The sequence below is a fragment of the Lepidochelys olivacea genome, assembly GCF_965140295.1.
Source record: "Lepidochelys olivacea isolate rLepOli2 genome assembly, chromosome: 20".
Lineage (NCBI taxonomy): Eukaryota > Metazoa > Chordata > Testudines > Cheloniidae > Lepidochelys > Lepidochelys olivacea.
This window is the reverse complement of record NC_140430.1, coordinates 17493228-17517794: the sequence shown is the minus strand read 5'-3', so window position 1 is coordinate 17517794 and position 24567 is coordinate 17493228. Positions and strand designations below refer to the sequence as shown.

Sequence of the window (24567 nt, the reverse complement as noted above, 5' to 3'; positions counted from 1 at the left end):
ACGTCAGCCTTCTTTCTCAAATCATTGGCTTTACGGCTGTTGGCCAGGCCTTTGTGACATATCAACGTTTGTCACATTTTCCCGCCTGTGGACGCCAACTATTCTCTGCAAGCGTCTCTGATGGAATGCGTGTTTCCTACTGGGGGCATCTCACATTTCCCAAGTGCCAGAGGTATATCCCAATGTGGATATCACAGCCATATTGTACATCTTCATCTTGGGTCTTGCGTGAAACTCCTTGTTTTCCCATATATTTGCCAGTCTCAGAACAGTTCCGCTTCCCTTCCCAGATCTTACTTCCACGTCCTTGGCCATCAGCACTGATTGTGCTTCCAAGATAAACAAACTTGTTAGCCATGTCGTATTCTTCACTGTCAATCACAGATGCCCCGTCATGGCTGGTTCCTCTTTCAACGAACACAACTTTTGTCTTCTTTTGGCTAATTCTTAATCCTCCTTTGGTGGTCTCATGTTTGACTTTGGTGAGCGTCATCATCTGTATCCAATGGAACAAAATTGAGATCTTGACGCTTTCCTCTGCTTGACATAACTCTGGTATCTTCCTTTGATGTTGCGTTTCACTTTCGCATCACGTAATCTATCATCACACCAAAAAGAAGGAGTGAAGAGATGCGACCGTGCTGCTCTCCAGCAATGATAATCAGCTCCATCGGCCTCCCCACTTTCTGTCCTTACGTAGCATTTTACCCTTTGTACAGCATCTTAACCAGCGATATGATCTTTCTAGGAAGCCATATTGTTTCAAGATTTTCCATTGCAATTCTGGATGAATGCAGTCAAACATTTTGATGGACTCTGTGAAAATCTCAGAGTAGCAGCCATGTTAGTCTGTATTCGCAAAAAGAAAAGGAGTACTTGTGGCACCTTAGAAACTAACCAATTTATTTGAGCATAAGCTTTCACGAGCTCCAGTCAAGACTAAGTTTCTCTGCCAGGCAAGCCCTTTCTCTATCAGTCATCTCAGGGCAAATCTTTGGGCTCCACACACTCTCTTTTCAGTCTAAAACCTGCATGCTCATTACAGAGTTTTTCATATATGACCAACTTCATTCCATCCAATAGTACACTACCAAACACTTTTCCAGGTACTGAAAATAATGTTATTTCTGGCCAGTTATCACACACCAAATAGTTGCCTTTCTTTGGTAATTTACAGATCACACCTGTCTTCCAGTCCTCTGGGTAAAATTCTTTCTCCCAAACTATATTACAAAGTTTATAGGTCTCAAATACAACCACATCCTCACCAGCTCTGAGCTTTAAAGGTTCCTCTCTCTGAGAGCCCCTGGCAGGTGGCAAACACACCCACAGGGACCAGAATAGAAACCCCACCAGCTGCAGCCACCACGCTCCAGTGGAGGGGAGACCCTGATTTGCGTAAACGCCTGTTTTACAAAACAAGTGCAGCTCATTAGAAGCCAGGCCTAAAGTGGGGCATTGGGATATTCTCAGCAGGATTGCGGGGGGTAAGGGGGATGCGAACTGGTAAAAGGCCTGTAGCCACCCCACCTTGGACTGAGAGCTCATCAGATCCCACAAGGCTGGGTCTAAAGATCTACAATTTCCCAGGAACAGGCGGGGTGCTGGGGGAGGGGGCAACACAGATGACTTAATGGGGGTGAGGTTTTGTCTAGTTAACTCAGAGGCCAATGCCCAAGCATGGCACTAGAGGGCGCTGTGTGGTTTCCTCAGAAATGGGATCCGAGATGGCTGCGTTTCAATGCACGAAGAGGCATTTTTCCAGAAACCGTGCCTAGAAGCCTCAACCCTGGCCCAAAACCCCATAGTGCTAGGTCCTGCATGTTATTTATTAGCTGTATTATGGTAGTGCCCAGGGCCCTGTAGTGCTAGGCACTGTACATTAGTTATTAGGTTGTGACGTTCGCCTGGTGTTATCTGGACTGGTGATCTGGTAGGTCACTCCAATCCTTGACTCTGGGAGCCAGCCTTACCTTGCTCTGCTGTGAGAACCCCCACTCCGGGGCTGTTCACGCACAGCCTCTGGCATGGAAGCTGCTCCCAGCTACGTGAGTGAGCACTTTGGGCCAGCCGCTGCTTGGATTGTGCAACCAAATGGCACTAGCCAATATCTCCAGTCCCAGACACAACCCTAGGAACCTCCGTCTTGCAGTGTCCAATTATGCCCACTGGACGCTGCAAGCTTATATGAGTTTGTCAGTTTAACACAGAAATTGATATATACCAGGCTTGTTATCCCAAGGGGAGCCTCTGACACACTTCAAACCAAATGCACTGCTTCAGGTAGAATAAACAAACAAATTTATTAACTATAAAGGTAGATTTTAAGTGATTAGAAGCCAAAGCATAACAAGTCAGATTTGGTCAAATGAAATAAAAGCAAAACGCATTCTAAGCTGCTCTTAACATGTTCAGTGCCCTTACAAACTTAGATGCTTCTCGCCACAGGCTGGCTGGTTGCCCTTCAGCCAGGCTCTCCCCTTTGATCAGCGCTTCAGTCATTTGGTGTGGTATCTGTAGATGGAGGTGGAAGAGAGAGAGAGAGCATGGCAAACGTCTCTCCCTTTTATCATGTTCTTTCTTCCCTCTTGGTTTTGCCTGCCCACACTCCCTCTGCCTTCAGAGTCAGGTGAGCATTACCTTACTGTAGTCCCAAACTGACCAAGGGAAGGGGGGTGACTCACTCGAGAGTCCAACAGATCTTTTGTTGCTGCCTAGGACAGTGTCCTTTGTTCCTGTGAGGCTGGGCTGGGTTTGTCCCATACATGCCCTGATGAGGCATGAACTGCCCCTCTGCTCCTGGAGAGTATTTGCCTGGCCTTGTTTTAAGCCATGAGGACACATTTTCAGCCTCATAACTATATACATGACATTATAACCTATAACATCACTATAACAACAATGCTCAGTGCATCATGAGCCTTCCGAAGACACCCGACATGACAAACTTTGCATTGGATACCACACAATCATTTTATAAGGATGAACATGGGGGTGCAGGGTGTTCCCCTGAGGCACAGAGCATCACATAGGTGTATTATGGTAGTGCCCAGGGCCCCATGGTGGTAGGTGCTGTACGTTAGTAATTAGGGGCATTATGGCAGCACCCAGGGCCCCGTGGTGCAGGGCACTGTACGTTATTTAGTACATAAGAACATAAGAATGGCCATGCTGGATCAGACTAAAGGTCCATATAGTCCAGTATCCTGTCTTCTGACAGTGGCCAATGCCAGGTGCCCCATAGGGAATGAACAGAACAGGTCATCATCAAGTGATCAATTCCCATTGCCCATACCCAGCTTCTGGCAAATAGAAGCTAGGGACACCATCCCTGCCCATCCTGGCTATTAGCCATTGATGGACCTATCCTCCATGAATTTATCTAGTTCTTTTTTTGAACCCTGTTATAGTCTTGGCCTTCACAACATCCTCTGGCAAGGAGTTCCAGAGGTTGACTGTATGCTGTGTGAAGAAATACTTCCTTTTGTTTGTTTTCAACCTGTTGCCTATTAATTTCATTTGGTGACCTTTAGTTCTCGTGTTATGAGAAGGAGTAAATAATACTTCCTTTTTTATTTTCTCCACATCAGTCATGATTTTATAAACCTCTATCATATTCCCCCTTAGTCGTCTCTTTTCCAAGATGAAAAGGCCCAGTTTTATTAATCTCTCCTCATATGGAAGCAGTTCCATACCCCTAATCATTTTTGTAACGCTTTTCTGTACCTTTTCCAATTCCAATATATCTTTTTTGAGATGGAGCGACAACATCTGAATGCAATATTCAAGATGTGGGCATACTATCGATTTATACAGAGGCAATATGATATTTTCTATCTCTTTCTTAATGATTCCCAACATTCTATTAGTTTTTGACGGCCGCTGCACATTGAGTGGATGTTTTCCACAATGACTCCAAGATCTCTTTCTTGAGTGGTAACAGCTAATTCAGATCCCATCATTGTACATATATAGTTGGGATTCTGTTTTCCAATGTGCATTACTTTGCATTTATCAACATTGAATTTCATCTGTCATTTTGTTACCCTGTCACCCAGTTTTGTGAGATCTCTTTGTAATTCTTCGCAGTCTGCTTTGGACTTAACTATCTTGAGTTGTTTTGTATCATCTTCAAATTTTGCCAACTCACTGTTTACCCCTTTTTCCAGATCATTTATGAATATGTTGAATAGGACTGGGCCCAATACAGACCCCTGGGAGAGACCACTATTTACCTCTTTCCGTTCTGAGAACTGACTATTTATTCCTACCCTTTGCTTTATATCTTTTAACCAGTTACAGACCCATGAAAGGATCTTCCCTCTTATTCCATAACAACTTGCTTTGCTTAAGAGCCTTTGCTGAGGGACCTTGTCAAGGGCTTTCTGAAAATCCAAGAACACTACATCCACTGGATCCCTCTCATGCACATGCTTGTTGACTCCCTCAAAGAATTCTAGTAGATTGGTGAGGCATGATTTCCATTTACAAAAACCATGTTGACAATTCCCCCAACAAATCGTGTTCATCTATGTGTCTACTAATTCTGTTCCTTACTATAGTTTCTACCAGTTTGCCCATTACTGAAGTCAGGCTTACTACCCTGTAATTACCAGGATCGCCTCTGGAGCCTTTTTTAAAAATTGGCGTCACATTAGCTACCCTCCAGTCATGTGGTATAGAAGCTGATTTAAGAGATAGGTTACATACCACAGGTATTAGTTCTGCAATTTCACATTTGAGTTCCTTCAGAACTTTTGGGTGAATACCATCTGGTCCTTGTGACTTATTACTGTTTAATTTATCAGTTTGTTCCAAAACCTCTGTGACGTTGCACCCCCTACTGCTTTATAGAAATATGCTTATGAGTGTAAATATGACATAACTGGAATATGTTTTATGCTAGATATGCCATGTAGCATATCTTTGCAAAGGTTGTGTTCTTCTGCATGTATTCTTCCTATTCATATGCATGTATCATTTTTATATCTGAAGTTATGAGTGTTGGCTCTATGCTTGTATTTAAAGTGTTTGCTGTAAGGCAAATTTGATCAACATAGCGTGAGGGGATTATTCAAGTAAATGAAAGTACTTGGCAAACTATGGACCTTGATAGACACCAATCCACATCTGAGCTTTTCTGGAAACATTCCTGTAAAAAACTAAGTCAAGCATGGACATGGGACTTGCCCATATGACTCCAAAACTCCGTCTTGTAGAAGGGATTCTACACAGGGGGAGGGAGGGGTTAAGACCAACTAGGAGAAACTATATAAAGCCTTGGGAGACCCCTCCATTTTGTCTTCAGCTGACTCAAGAGATAGCTTCTCCACCCCCAAAGCATACCTAAAAGAAATTGGAACAAAGGACAGTAACCACAGCTGGACCCAGACTAGAAGGAGGCTAGTCTGTAAAAGAAATGTATTGGAACATCTCTGAGGGTGAGATTTCATCTGTAATCACATTCTTACTGTATTAGGGAGTGTTTTATTTTATTTTGCTTGGTAATTCACTTTGTTCTGTCTGTTATTACTTGGAACCACTTCAATCCTACTTTTTATATTTAATAAAATCACTTTTTACTTATTAATTAACCCAGAGTATGTATTAATACCTGGGGCAGGGGGAACAGCTGTGCATATCTCTCTATCAGTGTAATAGAGAGCAAACAATTTATGAGCTATATACAGGGATTTATTTGGGGTTTGGACCCCCTTGGGAGTTGGGTATCTGAGTGCTGGAGACAGGAGCACTTCTTAAGCTGTTTTCAGTTAAGCCTGCAGCTTTTGGGGGACATGGTTCAGATGTTGGTCTGTGTTTGCAGCAGGCTAGCATGTCTGGCACAACCAGACCGGGCACTGAAGTGCCAAGCTGCCAGGGAAAACGGGCTTAGAGATAGTCTTAGCACATGAGGTGGCAGTTCCCAACAGGGTTTCTGTGACCCAACCCATCACAACCTCCTCTAATGGCACCTCAGTCTGGGACAGCTCCTCAGATTTGTCACCTAAAAAGAAGGGCTTGGGTTTGGGAATCTCCCTTAAATTCTCAGCCGTGAAGACTGACGCAAAGAATTCATTTAGTTTCTCCGCAATGGCCTTATCGTCCTTAAGTGCTCCTTTAGCATCTCGGTAATCCAGCGGCTCCACTGATGGTTTAGCCGGCTTCCTCTTCTGAGGTACTTAAAAAAAAAATTGCTGTTATTTTTTGAGTCTTTGGCTAGCTGTTTTTCAAATTATTTTTTGGCCTTCCTAATTATATTTTTACATTTCACTTGCCAGAGCGAACAGAATGTTAGGAATCATTAAGAAAGGGGTAGATAATAAGACAGAAAATATATTAGCTCTATATAAATCCATGGTACGCCCACATCTTGAATACTGCATGCAGATGTGGTCGCCCCATCTCAAAAAAGATATATTGGAATTGGAAAAGGTTCAGAAAAGGGCAATAAAAATTATTAGGGGCATGGTAGGCTATGAGGAGAGATTAATAAGACTGGGCCTTTTCAGCTTGGAAAAGAGACAATTAAGGGGGGACATGATTGAGGTCTATAAAATCATGACTGATGTGGAGAAAGTAAATAAGGAAGTGTTATTTACTCCTTCTCATAACATGAGAACTAAAGGTCACCAAATGAAATTAATAGGCAACAGGTTGAAAACAAACAAAAGGAAGAATTTCTTCACACAACACACAGTCAACCTGTGGAACTCCTTGCCAGAAGATGTTGTGAAGGCCAAGACTATACCAGGGTTCAAAAAAGAACTAGATAAATTCATGGAGGATAGGTCCATCAATGGCTATTAGCCAGGATGGGCAGGAATGGTGTCCCTAGCCTCTGTTTGCCAGAAGCTGGGAATGAGCAACACTTGATGATGACCTGTTCTGTTCATTGCCTCTGAGGGACCTGGCACTGGCCACTGTCAGAAGACAGGATACTGGGCTAAATGGACTTTGGTCTGACCCAATATTGCCATTCTTATGTTATGTACCATTCATGCTCCTTTCTATTTTACTCAATAAGATTTAACTTCCACTTTTTAAAGGTTGCTCTTCTGCCTCTAATTGCTTCTTTTACTTCGCTGTTCAGCCACAGTGGCTCTTTTTTGGTCCTCTTACTATGGTTTTTAATTTGGGGGTATACATTTAAGTTGAGCGTCTATCATGGCGTCTTTAAAAAGTTTCCATGCAGCTTGCAGGGATTTCACTTTTGGCACTATACCTTTTAACTTCTGTTTAACCAGCTTCCTCATTTTTGTGTAGTTCCCGTTTCTGAAATTAAATGCTACCGTGGTGGGCTGCTCTGGTGTTTTCCCCACCACAGGGATGTTCAATTTTATTATATTGTGATCAGTATTACCAGTGGTTCAGCTATATTCACCTCTTGGACCAGATCCTCTGCTCCATCTAGAACTAAATCAAGAATTGCTTCCCCTCTTGTGGGTCCCAGGGCTAGCTGCTCCAAGAAGCAGCCATGTAAGGTGTCAAGAAACTTTGTCTCTGCACCCCGTCCTGAGATGACATGTACCCAGCCAATCGGGGGCTAGCAGACATTTATTAGGTGTATTACGGTAGGGCCCCAGTTGTGCTCGGTGCTGTACATTATTAGGTGCACTGTGGTCGCGCTAGGCGCTGTACATACACAGACAAGGAGGGGTCCCAGCACGGGCAGCGGGCGGACACTGGCGGAGGCTGGGGAACAGGCCCCCCCTTGGGCCTCACCCACCGGGAGGCCCATGTCTTACCCCAGGAGCTGTGGCAGCCAATAGAATGTTACATGCAAATTTCCCCCCCCCCACCCCGCCCAGCAGAAGGGTGGTGATTGGCTGAGGTGTCCCTGCTCCTGGCGAACGGGATCACACCCTCCGGGGGACCCACGCGCCGGAGGGAGGGACAGGAGCAGGGCTCCCAGGGGAAAAGAGGCGGGGCGAACAGAGGGCCCGCCCCCACGACGACATCAGCCAGAAACCGGAAATCCTCCCCCCCCTATCTAGGAACTGCCCGGTGAACTCTCTGGTACTGGGGGGGCGGAGCCAGCTCGTCACGTCCGGTTCCGGGTGTGGGGGAAGCGCTTCCCCCGAGGTGACCGCGGCGGGCATGGGGGCGCACCTGGCCCGGCGCTACCTGGGCGGCGAGGACGTGGAGCCGGACCCGCTCCGCATGCCGAGCTTCGACCCGGGGCTGGGCTTCGCGGAGCGCAAGGAGCGGGGTGAGCCCTGGCCCCGCCCCTTCGCCACTGGCCCCGCCCTCCCCGGGGGGGCTCAGGCCCCCCCACCCCCTCCAGCGCGGGGGGCCGGGGGGAGCCCCCGGGGGGAGCCGGGTGGGCTGGGAGGTTCAGGGACCGAGGGGCGAGGGCGGAGCCCCCTGCTTCGAGCTGGGAGTAGCCCGTGGGGGTCCCGCCTGCACCGGCCCGGCGCATGGGGGGCAGGCGAAGGGAGCCGATGTCGCCAGTGTAGGGCCCTAATGTGGGGAGGGGGGGAGCCTCCCGCAGGGCTCTGTCCTTGCTGCGGGGGAGGCTGGTGCCATTGAGCCTGTAGGGTCAGCGGATCCCCCTTCCCCCTTGTTCTGGGTGAGTGTTTAACAGCTGCCTTGCCCCACCCCAGAGGTGGCCGCGTTTCAACGCTGGAGGAGCGTCTGAACTGCCTGTTACAAGGGTCAGTCAGTGCTCTGCGTTGGAAGGACCGGTGTAAACCCAAGATCTTTACAGAGGGCAGCCGAACCCCGTCCTGCGTGTAGAGGCATCGATCCTGAGACGAGTATAAATAATAATCCGTGTAATTGAAATGGAGAGAGAGAGAGAGCTTGGAGCTAAAGACTCCTGACTTGTATCCCTAGCTCTCCCTCTGTGAGCCTGGACAAGTTGCTTCCTCTCCCCGTGCCTCAGTTTCCCCTTGGGGCTTCATCAGACGGGCTCCTGTATAGGGCGTTCAGAGTCCCACTCTGTGCCCGATCCACGTAGGAGGCAGCTGTTACGGGCCCCGCTGTGGAGCCTGGCTTTTTGCCCAGGAGGTGGGGGGACACTCGTGTTTTTAGCTCTGGAGGTCCCAGGTTCAGTTCCCACGTCCTGCTCCCAGCCTCACCTCTGCCCCTCCTCTCTGTCCCCCGCAGTGATGGTAGCGACGCAGCAGCAGATGAATGACGCTCAGCTGCCCCTGGATCAGCGCGACTACTGTGCCCACTACCTCATCAAGCTGATGAAGTGCAAGCGCGACAACTTCCCCAACTTCCTGGCCTGCCAGCATGAGCGGCACGACTGGGACTACTGCGAGCACCTTGAGTACGAGGCCACCTGTGCCGGGGAGCTCCTGGCACCATCCACAGGCTACTCCAATCCCAGGGCCACAGAGCTGGGGGTGGCAGCCCTAGGGGTAGAGAGAGGCAGCATGGCCTAGTGGAGAGAGCACAAAGGAGACCAGGGTTTCTATTCCCAGGTCTGCCACTGGTGTCCTGGGTGTCCTGGGGCAAACTGGCCTCCTTTGCATGGTATTTTGAGATCTACTGATGAAAGGTGCTGCCAGAGCTAGGTGTGATTGGCACCTGCCCTTCCCACATAGGGTATTTAAGCCGAAGAATGTGCTGATGGTCCCCAGTAAGCAGCTATGGCAGGGGTTTAGCACAGAAATAAACTGTCCCCTCTCTCCCTCTTTGCGGAAGCCATCTCAGAATGCAGCATTCTGGGCCATTGCTGATTCCCTGGGCTCCACTGATATGGCTGACCCTGCAGGATGGTGATGAAACACATGTGTAGTGCCCTTCCCACAGAGGGTCAAGCCCTGGGCCTAGGCTGAGTAGACCCCAGGGAGTGAAGGGAGGGGTACTACATGGAACGTGGTTATGTGGTTGGCCTGGCTGTGTCACCGTGGGGATTGTGGGTTGGAGGAGGGATCTGGAGGTAGAAGATGTGGGGCAGAGGATTGTGGGGGGTGGAGGGGCCAGAGATCACAGGGATTGGTTTAAAGCAGTGAACCTAATTTCAGTGAGCCCCCCCCAGCAAGTGGGACAGTCAAACAGCTCTGAGATCTGCCTGTACCTAATGCAGAGTGTGCCAGTCTGCCCCTGCAGTGTGGGGTGCAGCATGCCGGGGCAGGGGCTTGCTTCTAATGGCGATGCAGGTGGACCCCCACCCCCGACTAGTGTCTCCTCTCCCCCCAGCTACGTGATGCGTATGAAGGAATTTGAGCGGGAGCGGCGCTTGCTGGTGAGGAAGAAGAGGCTGGAGCAGGAGGAGGCGGCTGGAGCATAGCAAAGCCCCGTGTCCCCATCCACATGAGGCTGGAGGAATCCTCTACTTGTGTCATATGTAAGGGAATAAATAATGGCTCATCAGCATCTGGAGTGGTGACTGGAGTGGGGTGGGCAGGGCAGGGCATGAGCGCGTATCGCACTGAGGCTGTAATGCCCCATCACTGCAGGTGCTGGTAGGGATGGGGAAGCCAGCGTGACTGAGGTAATCTCTCTCACTGGACCAGCTTCAGAGCTTCTTCAGATTTGGACCTGAAGTTATGGGGAGCAGAGAGCAGTGGCATTTCCTAGTGGTTAGAGTGGGAGGAGTCAGGACTCCTGGGCTACGTTCCCATTAAGCTGCGTGGCCACGCAGCTGCCTGTTAAACCCTGTGCAGAGGCTCAGGGCTGTGGTGGGGAGAGGTGCTCGTCCATGCCGGCCCCAGCACAGCCCTGCCTGGGGCGAGGCACCCCTCCCCGCTGGCTCCAGCGGACCTGCCCTGGACTTGCCGTGGCCGGGGGAGAGGCACCCCACCCTTGGCCCAGCCCAGCCCTGCCCCAAGCTGCTGCAGCAAGAGAGGGCTGAGGGGAGTCCTCTCTCCTCACTGTAGCCTGGGGGCAGCCTGCACCCCAAAGCCCTCACCCCCCAAACCCTCTGCCCCAGCCCTGAGCCCCCTCCCACACTCCAGCGTGCTTGGCCCCACCCCCACATTAATTTTATGTGCACCAATATGAAGGTGATATGTCACCTCATCTCCATATTGGTGCACATAACAAAATTCATTCCGCACATGGACATAAAAAATTAGAGGGAACATTGGTCCTGGGTTCTGTTCCTGCTCTGGGAGGGGGACATGGTCTAGTGACTAGAGCCAGGAGCACGGTCTAGTGACTAGAGCCAGGAGCACTTGGCTCAGTTCTTGCCCTGGCAGCCAGTGCTGGGAATCTACCCCCGGCCTGGAGCCTGCTCAGACTCGCTCCCTGCTCTCCGTGTGGGGAACCTTTGGACTGAGGCCATGTCTACACTGCACGCACTGCCATGGCACAGCTCCCGTAGTGTCGACATGCACTAAAGCCAAGGAAGGGTTTTATGGCACCCATCTTGCTAAGTGACGGTCACGCTAGCTGTGTCCACAGTGGGGGTTAGGTTGGCACAGCTCTGACACAGGGGGGTGGATTTGTCACACCCTGAGCCCAGCTTCCCTTGCCCCTCAAGGGCATGTGGGGGCAGCATGCTGTCAGCTGCTCTGGAGAGCCTAGGGTGTGCTGCACCTGCCCAGGGGACTATTTTCTTGCTTCCCTGCCCCTGCCATGGCCTTGGAGAAATGTCTGCCAGCAGCAGAGGGCAGAGCTAGGCTTGCTTCATCCCAAGTGCCTAGTCTCTGCTGCTGCTGCTGTGTACAAAGAAGCCAGAGCTGCCCCTCCCAGCTGTGCTGCATGGCTGGGTGCAGGGAGGCATGGGTGGCATCAGCTGTGGCTGCACCTGGCCCAGTGCCTGTGTTCAGGGGCAGGGGCCATGCAAAGAGCACCCCACACATGCCTAGAGCCCAGCTGATCCCCTCTGTAGAGGTGGGGGGGGAGCACTGAGACATGGCTGGGCAGGGGCGGGCTTGGTTTATTGCTGTGTCTCGGACAGGGAGAACGATCCTGGACACACGCTTTGGCAGAGGCTCATTGCAGCTCCTGTGCTAGGGCAGGGCCATTTTCAGTCCTACTTGCACAGTGGTTGCTGCTCTGGGGGGGGCTAGCTGGAGCTAAGACACTAGGTCAGCTGTCCAAATCAGAGCCACGATGGGACAAAACAGTGGCCCAAGGAAGCGAGCCTGGCTTATAGCAAGGAATCCTGGGCACAGGGGCCATGATGCATTCATGCTGCAGTGGAGGTGTGGTGGCACCCAGGGAGGCCCCTGTCCTAGGTGCAGCCCCTCTGGGAGACTCAGAGCTCCAGGTCTAGCCATTCAGAGAGGAAGAGCCTGGCCCCTGGCCAGTCTCTGCCCTCCCTGACCCCTTGCCCCATTGGTTTCTCTCCTGCAGACCCCAGAGCCTTCCCCAGGACTCCTCTCAGTGATGGGTTACTTAGCCCAGCCCTCCCCCCGGGGGCCTGTGCCTTGTCCAACATGCACCAAGCCCCCAGGGCAGGGAAAGACCAGCTCTTCAGGGCCACCCCTCACTCCCCAGCAATCACACGGAGTAAGAGCAAAGGAGACAGAAGCAGCCAAGGAGCCAGTGCAGGAGGGAGCTGAATAGCCTCACCCCGTGTCTTTATTAGAATAGCCTGCTCTAACCCCTGCCATCCCGGCAGAGCCAGGCCTGAGCTACAGCCTGGGACTGCGGGCCAGGGCGGCTGCTCAGCAACACGGGGAAGGAGGGAACAGAAGAATGGTACAAAAGAAAACACTTTACTGTGCTTACAATTAACGGTGCTGGCTTGAGTCAAGCAGCTGCCATCTGAGCTCCCCCACACAGCCCTGCTACTGCACCTCAATCCTGCCCCTGCCCCTGCCAGTGCCCCTCAATCTTGACCTGCTGCCCCTTGCTTTCCCTACACAGTAGTGCTGTTACTCTTCCCTTTTCTCTTGTCACCCCACTCCTGGCTCAGTTCTGCCCCACACCACCCCCACCTACCAACCTGCCTTAGTCCTGACTCCTGCTTGGCCCAGCATGAGACCCTGGAGCATCGTTTTAAACAGACTGATCTGTAAACTCGCTGGCCAGGGGGCCTGCTCCAGGCCTGATGCCCTTAACACCTGGGCCAGCAGAGCACAGGGGAAAGGCAGCCTGGGGCTAGGGGACTGACCAGACCCTGCCAGCCTTAGCTACCATCCTGCCCTCTTTCCATCAGCCTGGCGTGCAGGTTAGAAGCCAGAGCCCAGCTGTGTCTTGCAGCAGCCCCCTGGCAGCTTTCGATGGAGAGGAGTGCTGAACAGGGCCCATGCCTCAGCCCAGCACTCGCCCCCGAGGCCCTGCCATGGAGATGTGACCCAGGAAAGAAGTTGTCTTCCTGCTCAGGAGCCTGAAATGAGGCACCTATGATCCTGAGCTGATACCTAGAGAAGGGGCCTGGTCTCCAGTAGGGCTGAGCACCTGCCACTCCCACCAGCTCCACTGGGGGCATGAGCGCTCGGCTCCTCTGGGATCAGGCCGCATTGGCAGGTGCCTAGGGCCAGGTAGATGCCTGAGGTTAGGCCAGAGTCCTTCCTCCAGGCCACAGCTCTGAGTGGTTGCATCCAGCCAGAGGCAGCTGCAGCTTCTCCCTGGGTTAGTTTCCAGTTAGGCAGGGCTGTAGATCTGGGCTCGCTGGGTGCATGGAAACTAGCTCTGAGCAGGACTTGGATGTTGGCTTCCCTGGGGGGGTGGGGCCAGCCCCCACAGGAGCACAGGGGCAGCTGCAGAAACCCCAGCAGCGAGGAGGGTGAGAGTTTGCACAGCTTCCCCCGAGCCCTGTGCCAGCTGGCCAGATGAGGGGTGCAGAGACCCCCGTGGGGAGTGGGCTCCTCCCTGGACTGCACCAATACACAAAGCCCCAGCAGCCCCTGGCGGCTCAGAGCAGGAAGGGGATGATAGGCGAGCGCAGGGGTGGGTAGTCCCGGAACTCCTTCAGGTAGCTGCGGTGCTTCCCCTTCGCCCAAATGGTCATTTGGATGAAGCCAACCAGAGAGAACAGGGCCACTGTGAGCAGAGAGGAAAGTGGTGAGGAATGGGGGGGGGCACTCCCTTGGCCCCCCCAGCATCACCCCCACCCTACAGTCCTGAGGGGACCCTACTCCAGGGGTTGGATAGGTAAACAGGACCTTGCGGGTCAGCTCTCCCCTTGCCAGGGGGGTTGGCACAACTGCGTGCCCTGCTCCTGTCGGCCACCTCCACCGAGAAGTCACAGCACCTCTCACATTGCAGCAGGGGCTGGCAGGACCCAGGTACACAGTCATGGTGCCCTGGGCCCAGCTGAGTCAGCCTCCTGGCGTCCCGGCCGGAGGCGGCAGCAACACTGACTCAGGTTCAATGGGAAGGGTCAGGTTGGAAAAACGACTCGAGCCGCTTGGGCTTGGCTCTGGTTCGGCTCGGACTCGAGCCCCTTGGGCCAGCCCCCACACTAGCTCCCCTCCTCCTCCCACCAAAGGGACTAAGAACCAGATGTTGACAAGATGTGGTGCCTGCATTTCCCCAAGGCAGCAGCCGGGGGCTCCTGCCTGATGGGCTGGAGGCCCCTGGGCAGTGCCACTCCTGAGAAAAGGCAGCCAGCGGATGCCAGGGAAAGCAGCTCACAGCAGGGCAAATCATCCAAGAGCCTCGGCTGCAGGGCAGCTCATGCTGCAGTCTTTGCTTCACCTACTCCCTGCAGACCGGCGTAGGTCCCTCAGAGCTGGGCACCAGGACAAGCCTCGAGCGCAGGAAGCCTAGGGAGGTGGGCTATGAACCCAGCTCATCCTACTTGCCAGGAACTGGGCTGACACCCAACAAACTCCTTGAGTGTGGTCAAGTAGACGGGTGGGAATCGGGATTCCTGGATTCTATTCCCCGTCTACAACGATTCCTCAGGCAGGTCCCTTGGCCTGCCTTTGCCTCGGTTTCCCCCTGCGAGAGGGAGATGATCTCTGTGACATGCTGGGAGCCCTATTGCTGGCCATGTAGGGGCTTATTGTTCCCACAGAACAAGGATGGGTGGCCCTGGCAGCAAGAAGGCAAGACCCGCCTGGCCTGTGCCCCCTGGACGTTGTGGGGAGACAGTGTGGCATCCCCGGGCCCTGGCGCCTTCCCCCACACCGCGCTCACCTGGGAGACACTGGGTCATGATGGCAAAGCCGATCCAGGAGCCCAGCTGGAAGAGAAGCAGCTGCAGTTAGTGCTGGGGAAGCCAGGGGCTGAGCAGAAGCCTCCCCCTGCATGGCCACAGGGGAGACCAGGCCCCGGCAAGTGGCGCTCACTCACAGAAAGGGGGCACTCAGTCAAGTTCACTGAGCCATTTGCAGCCAACTGACCAGCCCACATCAGGACTTTTAACATACCTGTCCCTGGGGTGGGGGGGGAGGTGGGGGGGGGAGGGGAGAGACAACTGAGCTGCACAATACAAACCCTGGTACACGGGGAAGCAGCCTGGTGACACTGGCCGCTAAGACTCCCTGCACTCGCCTCTACGCGAAACGCCCCTGCCAGGCCCCAGCTCTGACGCCTTCATGGGCAGGGAGAATGACTGTGGGAAGATGGACTGGCCTCTGGGTGGGGGCACATCCTGGGCTCCAGCAGGGCACCTCACAGCCTGCTGCCTTGGCCAAGCAGGACTTCACCAGCTAGGCATGCACTTAATGCTGGCAATCCCATCCCAGTGCCTACCTGCTGCCCCTGCCCTGGGCTTCTCCCCCCATCTCTGCCAGTGCCCCTCAAGCCCAACCCAGTCCCCTGCTATCCCAGCTAGCACAGGGCTGTTGTGAGCAGGAGCTGCAGACCCTGTGACACAGAGCAATGCCCCCAGCCACCACACATTATTAACCCATAGTGCCCCAAGCTGCATGCCCAGAGCATAGGTGGCAGTGGGAGGCAGGGACTCCAGCCCAGCCGGTGAAGTGCTCCCTCCAAATGGGCACAAGCTCAGCACGCCTGCATCAACTGCATTCTCTGTGCAGAGTCTGCTGCGCCCTCCTTTACATGGACTCAAATGGCAGCAGCAATCTCAGACCCTCCTGGGGAGGGGCTGTCCAGCACTGGGGGTGCGGGTGCCCGCCTGGAGGGGTGACCTAATGCCCAGGGACTGGAAGGAAAGTGTAGTCAAAGGGGCCAGTTCTCAGGGGAAATCCTTCCCCCACCCTGTGCCCCCTATGGGGAGGGAGAGGCTAGGGCAGGAATAAGGGTGCTGGGGATGATGGGACTGGCAGGGGGAATTTCACCCCCTCACCTACACCAGGGATCAGGAGAGGGCAGGGCACTCCCCAAGCTGAGATCAGGGCAGCAGGGGGACCTGGTCTCCCCAGCAATGGGGAGTCCCCAGCCCTGGCAGCAGTTGAGTTGAAGGAAAGGGTGGCTGGGCACATGCAAGGCGGCTGCCAGCTTGGGCAGAGAAAGATCCCTTCCTGGCAGGTGAGTGGCACTCCAGCAAAGGGACGAGCTCTCAGGAAGCAGAGCCATGGAGGGTGGTGCCTGGAGAACTGACTCATGCCCAACTTTAGGAGTCATGATGGTCAAATTCAGCCCCCCCGAACCCAGCTCTGCCAGGGCCTGGGAGCCTAGAGTTGGCTGGAGGTACAGCCCCTGAACACCCAAACCCCTTGTGAGCATCACCAACACTGCCAAGTTGGAGCTGGCTTCAGGACCGAGGCTTTGCTGGTGGTGGCAGGCTGGGCATTTGCGGCCATTTCGCCTCATCAGCTCCAGGAGCTATGCAGGGCTGGGCCAGGCAGAGCACAGGTGCATGCTAATAGCTGCTGCTGATTTAATAGGGGCACTGTCCTGCAGGCAGTGGCGTGGGCAGTTCAGCAGGGGGTGCTCTGCTCTCTCAGTCAGGGCTGACTCCAGTACAGCACACGGGGGCGCTGTCCTGCAGGGAGCAGAGTCGAGAGCTCAGCCGGGGGGCATTCTCCCTTCTCAGTCAGGGCTGACCCCGGTGTGGCACTGGGGGGGCTGTCTGACAGGGAGTGGGGTGTGAAGTTGAGTAGGAGGCGCTCTCCCTTCTCAGTCAGGGCTGACCCCAATGTCCTAGCATAGCACTAGGGGTGCTGTGTCGAGTGGAAGCGAGGTCCCAGCTATTGCTGATCACTGGCACTTTTCCCAGAAGCAGGGCTGTTAACTCCCGGTTACCTGGCCAAATTCAAGTCCTACCACCTTCTGAATTCCCCCTGCAGTTTCAGTTAGACAAGGGCATTCTCCCTAATGGGCTCAGCTGTGTGGCTGTTAAGCCACTGCTGCATTCCACCCCAGACAGTTGCATTTCTGGGGTGAACAGTGACACAAGCTTGTTATTAATTAACAGCAAGCATGAGGCAGGTAGAAGGTCACTTTCTAGCCACCTGTCTCAGGGAGGGAGCTGCAGCTCATGGAGATGCTTCCAATGAGACCAGAAACAAGATCTGTGGGTCGGGGGGGGGGGGGGGCTAGCGCCAGGCAGCCCTCGGCTCAGGGAGCCTGCCAGTTCGCTACAGGCAGGGGGACGGGGGGGGAAGAGATGCTCACCTCATAGGTATAATTAGGACATGACACTAGCAAGAAGAGCCACGTGAAGGGATTCTTAGTGGGGTATGGGATCTTCCTGGTCTTGGAGCCTGGGAGGGAGAGAAGCAGAAATCCAGCATGAATTTATTTCACATGAACAGTGACCTCCCCCCCCCCACCTCCCAGGGAGTGGCATCAGCTTTCTGGGGGAACACGCAGGCACTGGGAAGACAGCCCTGTCAGACCGTTCTCCAGGAAGATGCTGCTGCAGGACCTCGGGATCGGGTGTCAGATCTCCAGTCACACACAGGCCAGTGCTTCCTGCAGCCCACTGGAGCCCGAGGCAATGGCATGTTCCCCCATCCCTGCTCTGCTGCACTGGGCACCATCGGGGTGACCATCGGACACATGGGGCTGATGGGGCAGTAAAGAGGCAGTGTGCCAGGCTGGCCAGGACTCAGAGAGTTCCCCCACCCCCTCCCCGGCTGCTGGGACTACACAGATCTGGGACAGCCACATCCCGGTCAGGGTGCCATGTCCTGCCCAGAGGGGCTGAGGCCTCCACGGTGCTTGTGCCTGGAGATCGAGGATCTGCCAGCCAGGCTGTTCAGACACTGCTATGAACCAGTCACTGGAGCCACCAGCGTCCAGATGGAGGCGTCTGCACTGGGAGGGCAGGTGTCCTCCGCAACCCAGGAAAGCCGTGGGGGTTTAGAGAGAAACTTGTCTATCGCTGCCCGTCTCTGTCTCTGAGGATGTTTATAGGGGGCCTGAGGAAGACAGGGGGTTTTCTCCTGTGTTTCTTACATTAAACGTTCAGCAAGACCCCGGGGAGCTGGGAGGACAGAGAGCAAGGATGAGAACCCTCTGTGAACGGGAGCCAGGGGCATGGGGGGATGGATTTTCACTCAGACTACGTCCTGGACCCAGAGTGCGCTCCCAATCCCCATACCTCAGCCAGGGATACAAGCAGGCCCCAGCCCCACCCTCAGGCTGCCCTCGGACTGACCATCCTTGCCCCGTCACCCCTGAGCAACTGAGGCCCTGGGAGGGCCAGCGGGGCCCCACCCCCACTCACCCGCCGGCCGCAGGTTCCGCAGAGCAATGTGAATGGAGAAGTTCCCCAGCTGGCAGAACTGGGGGGGGGAAGCAGAGGAGCGATCAGTGCCCTGGGTCTCAGCAACCCCCTTTCCTCTCCCTGGCCTGGGGGTTCAACCCCCCTTGCAGTGGCAGCATCCCCCATCAGCTCAGAGGGGCATGGGCCTGGAAGGGCATTGGTCTGGCAGCATTCTCGCGGTGGCAGCACAGAGCTGTGCCACCCACCACCCGTCCTCCTGGCACCCTCATCCCTCCCTCTCCCCAGCCCCACACTCTGGCACCCTCATTCCCCCCACACACACCTTTGCACACCCTGGGAGTACCCCCCTTGGTACTTCTGCCCAAGCCCAGCTGAGCAGCCTCCTTCCCTCCCCGCCACGGCCGGCGGCTCTTACCAGGAATATAATGAGCGCCAGCTTCACCTGCTCGTCTCCGTAGGCTGTGGGGGAGGGGAAGGGCAGAGGTCAGCCTGGCACGGGGGGGTGGGGGGGGAGAAGAGCACTCACATCATGGGGCGCCAGGGGTGAGTTTACAGGGTCAGAGCCTGGCGTCTGCGTAGGGAACATGCTAGCACATGGTCAGCAGGAGGAGCACATAGCCCTACTGCAATAATGGCTCGGAAAGAAACAAAAATTCATAGCAAGGGTGGATCTGTTAAGTGCCCATGAAAGATACCAGATTAACACCCCTAGGCCCAGTGCACATCCAGAGCCGGGCAGCACGGTGACCTTCCCTGTTCACCCCTCCTCTCTAAGGGTGGGGGCAGTGCAGTCCCAGGGGGCCCTCTTCTTCCAGGGTCAGAGCCAGCTAGAGTAATGGACCTGAGCGAGCAAAGGGGGGTGAAGTCGCTGGGCAGGGGTTATGGTACAAGATGCCGGGGGGGCAGGGAAACATCCGGACCGCACACTCATCAGTGCATGGAGATGAAGAGAAGGAATTGAGGTCACGGGCTGCTGCAGGAGTGAAGGAAAGTTCAATGGAACATGACATGCAAAGAGGAGAGTTTGGGCTTGTTCATGTGGGTTTTTAACCCTTTACGATGCAGGAAGGGACAAAAGGCCTTTATTAAACAAAACACTGACTGCTGCTTGTTTTTTACACTAGCAAATCAGGTCTGATCACCGGGGGGGCTCTGGGGACAGCTGGGGAGCTAGGCAGTTTACGACTAGAGATGCCAAGGAAACGAGACTGAGAGGGAAGCAATTTTTCACCCATTTGTTTAAAACTGACATCGGATTTCAGGGCCAGGAGGAACTGTTCTGCCCATTCAGACTGACCCCTGCCTAACCCAGGCCAGAAACCCTGCCCCCTGCACCAACACCTGGTCCAGAACTTGTGGCCGAGCTAAAGCGGAGCTTTGAGAAACTCGTCCAAGATTTGAAGTCTCCACGTTCCAGTGAGCGAGTCGTTCCAAGGGATAGTTACCCTCCTTGTTAAATGTTTGCACCCTATTTCCAGGCTGAGTTCAGCTACCAGCCATTTATCCTGGCTTGGGCTGTGTTTGCTGTAACGCACAACTATTTAATTAGCACATTTGGGAGAAAACCCCTGTGTTAGCAATGCAGGTCCCTCCATTCAGGGCTGATAGTGCTCCCAACCCACACCTCCGAGCCACCACTAAGTCCTGCAGAGACACAAGCCAGACTAGCCTGAAGCCTGGACTTGCCCAATGTCTTTAAGACCTTGGCTACGCTAAGAAGGTGTGCTAGGGACAGGTCTGCCGGCACAGTGCTGCTAACACAACTATCTCTGCAGCATGTGGTCACACTTGGCTGCTTGTGCGAGCGCCTTGTGACCACACGGTTGTATCAGCAATAGCATGGTGCATGGTGGGTAGGATCCCAGTGTTTTCACATGCCACGCAGACACACTGCCTTGTGGGAAACAGTGCTGTGCGGCAGCCGCTGTGCATTGTGGGGGCTGAGCAAGGCAGCGGAAAAGGAAGGACAGCCCCTGAGGCGATCGGTCTGTCAGAGAGAAGGGCTGGAATCGCATAGCGCCCTCTAGGGCACAGAGAGGCAAGGCAGCGGCGAGGGGTCACTTACTTGGCGGGGTGTACAGCGGATGGTTGATGTAATACGCCATCCAGGCCGCAAAGCCCCAGTAGTAGGTGCAGTTCTAGAGACAAATCAGGAAATGCTCTTTTAATACAGGCTCCACTAACGAGACGAGTCAAAGGGATCCCCCAGGCAACTGCTGCCCTAGTCCCCTGGCTGGCAGGCCCTGCACTTCCCTCACTTCACTTCCCCTGCCCCGCCCCTCCACCCCGCTCACCTTGAAGATGTTACGCAAGGGCATCGTCCCGTGGGAGAACCGATGGACAAAGAGGGTCTCCAGCAGGCGCTTGATGTAGTGGAATGAGTGGCAGATGCAGGCCAGGCTGGAAGGGAGGCACAAGGGTGCTAGTGGGTACCAGTGCCACTGAGATACGGGCTGGGGGTACGTTCCCCCCTACGGAATTGTTCTGAGCTGGCAAGTCCCCTGCGTCCCACCAGAGAGCACCTGCCAGATCCCCTGAAGGCTCCTCCCCAGCACAACTGGACAGGGGCCGTGCTGGAGCCTAAAGCAGACCACCCTTGATGAGCCACAAGATGCTCTGAGGGTCCTAAACTGTTCCCTCCTGCCAGGGATCAACTGAGTTTCCAGTGCAACAGCTCAGAGCACTTGCCAGTCCCTAGTCCCTCTCCAAGGCCTGTCCATGGGCTGAATATCCAGTGGCTGCAATGATGGCCAGATCCCAGACTGCCTGAAGAGGCCAGCAGGGAATCTCACGGGCACTGCATCCCTGTAGGGGTGAGATTTTCTCTTCCCCACTCATCCCACTCTAGAGAGGAGGCCAATCCAGGGGCTGCAGGCCTGGCCTGGGAGGCACGGCCCCTCCAGGAGTGGGATGCACATCCCATCTGTTTGTTTTCCTAGGACTCAGGTTTTCTACAGGGTCTCTGCCCCCAACAGCTCAGGAGAAGGCCCAGATCCCAGGGCACAGCACCAGCGCAGGCTAAGCAGACGCAGTGACGAGCCCCTGGCCGGTACTCACTGCACGACCGAGTGCTTGCTGGAGGTGAAGTCATACTTGGGGCCGTAGATGAAGGGCACTCGGAAGTAGAAGAGCAGGTAGATAAGCAGGGGCCCAGCATACTCGGTGAGGAAGACCTGAAAGGCAGAGCACGCTGTGAGCACAGGGGGGTGTCTATGGGCAGCGGGGCTCTCTCAGGCAGACCCGTGTCACTGCTCACCGTCACCCAGCTGATCTGCGCACCCAGGTCCCGGAAGTACAGCGTGGCTGTGGTGCCCACCGGCAGGTTCTGTAGCACGTCCTCATCCTTCAGGGATTTCCCCTCTGGAAGGAGAGCGGAGACTCAGAGAGGACAATGGGCGGAGGGGGTCCAACCGGGACGCCGATGCAATATGTTACCCTGGCATCGGTTCCATGGCAACGTGCCTGAGTGATCCCAGCCCCCTGAAACACGGCCTTGCTCTCTTGTTTGCTGCAGCACAGCAACACCCCCATGAAAAGCCATGTGGAGAATGGACCAAAGCCCCTGCTGCTGGGCAGAGCACTCTGATCCTGGATGTTCACGCTCCCCTGCATACAAGCTGGGAAGCCCACGGGTCTTCCTAGAGCCCTAGTCCTTTGGTGGTCGATCAGATCTCTCACCCTTTGGAACAGCGTCAGCACCTGCCCCACAGGCCCCTGTGGCTCGTGTTCCCCTCAGGCCCTTTCCCCACCCATGGGGCGCACGATGAGCAGCAGCAGAGAGGTGTGCCTGGGAACAGACACGGCGAGAGCGGTCAGAACCCACATGGCGCTCTAACTTACTGGGGTCAAGGCGGAGGGACTGTCGGGCTGGGTACCACTGGGGATCTGCGGAGAGAAAAGCAGAGACAATGGCATCACCCCTGTGGCTCCAAATCCCTGACTCTGCCAACTGATCGGCACCAAACCACGCTGCTGTTATGGAGATAAGTCCACCCACACAGAGACTCACGAGGCTGAGCTGGGCCTTCAGGCACCTTGCTAAGGGCAGAAGGCAACAGGCTGGCTCCTGCCTTGATGGCTCCTGCTGTTGATGGGTCGCCAAGCCCATTGCCCAAGCACTGAAATGTCAGGGTGATGCCCCCCCAGCCAGTACAAGGCCCAGGCGCCTGCTATGCCCCATTTTGAGGACTCCTGTGGGACACAAGCATTGCCTACACTTTGTGCTGGCCCGCTGCACAGGAGGAATTTCACTCAGCGATCTCAGGGCCTAGACGCTGTGGTGACGGGCGCATTACGAACACCGCAAGCTGCAGAGGTTTCTCACCACCCACTCGGAAGCTGGTCAAAGTCTGCCATCATAAACTGGCTGTTGGCGGAAAATTGGATTTTTGACTGAACAAAATTTTTCAGGAGAAGTGGCGGCTTACCATGGGAAACTGTTTTTTCTTACACTCCCCCTTACCACTCCGAATACTTGATACCTTCCTGAGCTCGTGGGGCATACAGCACAGCCTGTTCCACCGCCGCTCAGGCCAGGCCTGGGCCCAACGGGATGACACTAGACAGCACCAGCTAGGAGCAAGGTCAGGAGAGCCACAATGTCTGTCTGTGCTCAGCTGCCTCAAGAAAGGGCCCCCTCCGTATGCCCATTGCACAGGCAGCTCAGGTGCAAAGGCCCAACATTGCAGGGCACTCAGCACTCGTGTTTGGTGGGGACAGTCCCACGGGGGCAGTGACCGGGGGGGGAGTCTGATGAAGTGGGGGTGCAGGGCCGACACAAGCAAGCTCACTCCATACGTACGAGACTTGGTGAAGAGGTTCTTGATTTCGGCAATCGTGGCATTGGGCTCCACCTGCAGAGAAGCAGACAGAAGTGACCACAGTCCTAGGGGCACAGAGTGCGGGTCTGATCCGCTGCCACGGACATCAGCAGGAGCTTGGCTACAGACTTCCCAGGCCCCATAACCTTATACCCGGGGTCTGGGAAAAGACTCAGTGAACTCTGCCAAGGTTCTGCTCGACCCTCAGGGCTCTGATCAAAGAGACAGCGCAGCACTGGAGTCCCTGTGTTTGCCTTTGGAGCTTGCCAATACAACGGGCTGTTTCATAGTTTTCTCTCTTTGCTGCCAGTGCCACAAATGCCCAGCAAGCTTCGAAGGTCGAGCCAGGCTCTCCATGGGCCACGCGCTGCCCCAGGAATAGAGATTCTGCGGTCGGAATGCGGTTAACAGTTTGGACCATGGTGCACAAGCCGGAAGGAGCTTGACCTGGCCTCCAGACCAAAGCAAGCAATAAAACCTTAGAGGGATTCCAGTGGCAGCAGCCAGGCAAACTGCTCCCCAGGGAGGTGCCCTGGAGGTGCCCTGATGCTTTGGGCTTCTGTAAATAGAAAACAGATACACAAACTCTCCTCCAGCTGCAGCGTGGTACAGGCAGCACGAGCTAGTGAACAGGGTAGGAACACAGGCCACCTGGGTTCTACTCCCAGCTCTGCTACTGACGTGCCATGTGACCGTGGGCAGTCACTTACCCTCTCTGTGCTCGTTTCCTCCTCACCCAACCTATCTTGTTTACTTAGACTGGAAGCTCTTTGGGGCAGGGATTCTCTCTCCCTCTGTGTCTGTGCAGCACAATGGGGCCCTGATCTCAGCTGGGGCCTGTTGTAATAACTGGGCCTACAAGCGTACCCTAACTGGGAGCTCCTCTCTAAAAGGCAGCGTAAGTTCATAAGATGTCACAATAACCTATAACAATGTATGCTGATGGGAAAAGGTGCAAAAAAAAAAAAAAAAAAAAAAAAGAGAGAGAGACACACACTGAGTTATCCAAACAAAAAGGCCTCTCGAGGTAATGCAAGGACCGTTAAGATCATGCCTGGGAAACACAAAAAGAGGGGGACCAGAATTCAGTGAACGAATCAAGTCTAACCAGTGGACAAAATAACGAGGGGCTGGGCTATTCCACCCACCATTTACCTTGGGGTCCTCAAAAAAAGATTTCGGGGAGAAAAAATTGGCTATTGAGTGAGCTGCCATCTGCACCGTTTCCCAGGACTCTGAACCTTACTAGACCATGCCAGAGAGCGGGAGCCAGACGACATCGCCAACTCCACCAGCTCTGGCTGAATCCCA

General features: G+C 54.4%; 2 protein-coding genes across 3 annotated transcripts in view; one reads left to right on the top strand and one right to left on the bottom strand.

Moving 5' to 3' along the window:
• Nucleotides 1-8031: 8031 nt before the first annotated feature.
• On the top strand, nt 8032-10326 carry NDUFB7 (NADH:ubiquinone oxidoreductase subunit B7). Its single transcript, XM_084609860.1, has 3 exons — nt 8032-8209; nt 9109-9277; nt 10153-10326. The coding sequence occupies exons 1-3, from the start codon at nt 8098-8100 to the stop codon at nt 10241-10243; spliced, it is 372 nt and encodes a 123-aa protein (XP_084465986.1). The 5' UTR covers nt 8032-8097; the 3' UTR covers nt 10244-10326.
• A 2117-nt stretch (nt 10327-12443) lies between these two features.
• The window catches only part of TECR (trans-2,3-enoyl-CoA reductase), a 48905-nt gene continuing 36781 nt past the window's right edge, over nt 12444-24567 (bottom strand). For both annotated transcript variants that reach the window (XM_084609798.1, XM_084609797.1), the window contains exons 3-13: nt 23238-23289; nt 22277-22321; nt 21693-21796; nt 21494-21609; nt 20731-20836; nt 20502-20574; nt 18852-18895; nt 18437-18494; nt 17380-17468; nt 14992-15037; nt 12444-13890 (exon numbers count right to left, since the gene is read on the bottom strand). In XM_084609798.1, the coding sequence (XP_084465924.1) occupies nt 13763-13890; nt 14992-15037; nt 17380-17468; nt 18437-18494; nt 18852-18895; nt 20502-20574; nt 20731-20836; nt 21494-21609; nt 21693-21796; nt 22277-22321; nt 23238-23289 (861 nt within the window). In that variant the 3' untranslated portion in view covers nt 12444-13762. The remainder of the gene's footprint in view (nt 13891-14991; nt 15038-17379; nt 17469-18436; nt 18495-18851; nt 18896-20501; nt 20575-20730; nt 20837-21493; nt 21610-21692; nt 21797-22276; nt 22322-23237; nt 23290-24567) is intronic.

Excerpts from the sequence above, each read along its gene's own strand:
- NDUFB7 (XM_084609860.1), top strand. The coding sequence starts at position 8,098 with ATGGGGGCGCACCTGGCCCGGCGCTACCTGGGCGGCGAGGACGTGGAG. Across the intron at positions 8,210-9,108 it reads CGCGGAGCGCAAGGAGCGGG|TGATGGTAGCGACGCAGCAG; the intron begins GTGAGCCCTGGC and ends TGTCCCCCGCAG. Across the intron at positions 9,278-10,152 it reads GACTACTGCGAGCACCTTGA|CTACGTGATGCGTATGAAGG; the intron begins GTACGAGGCCAC and ends CTCTCCCCCCAG.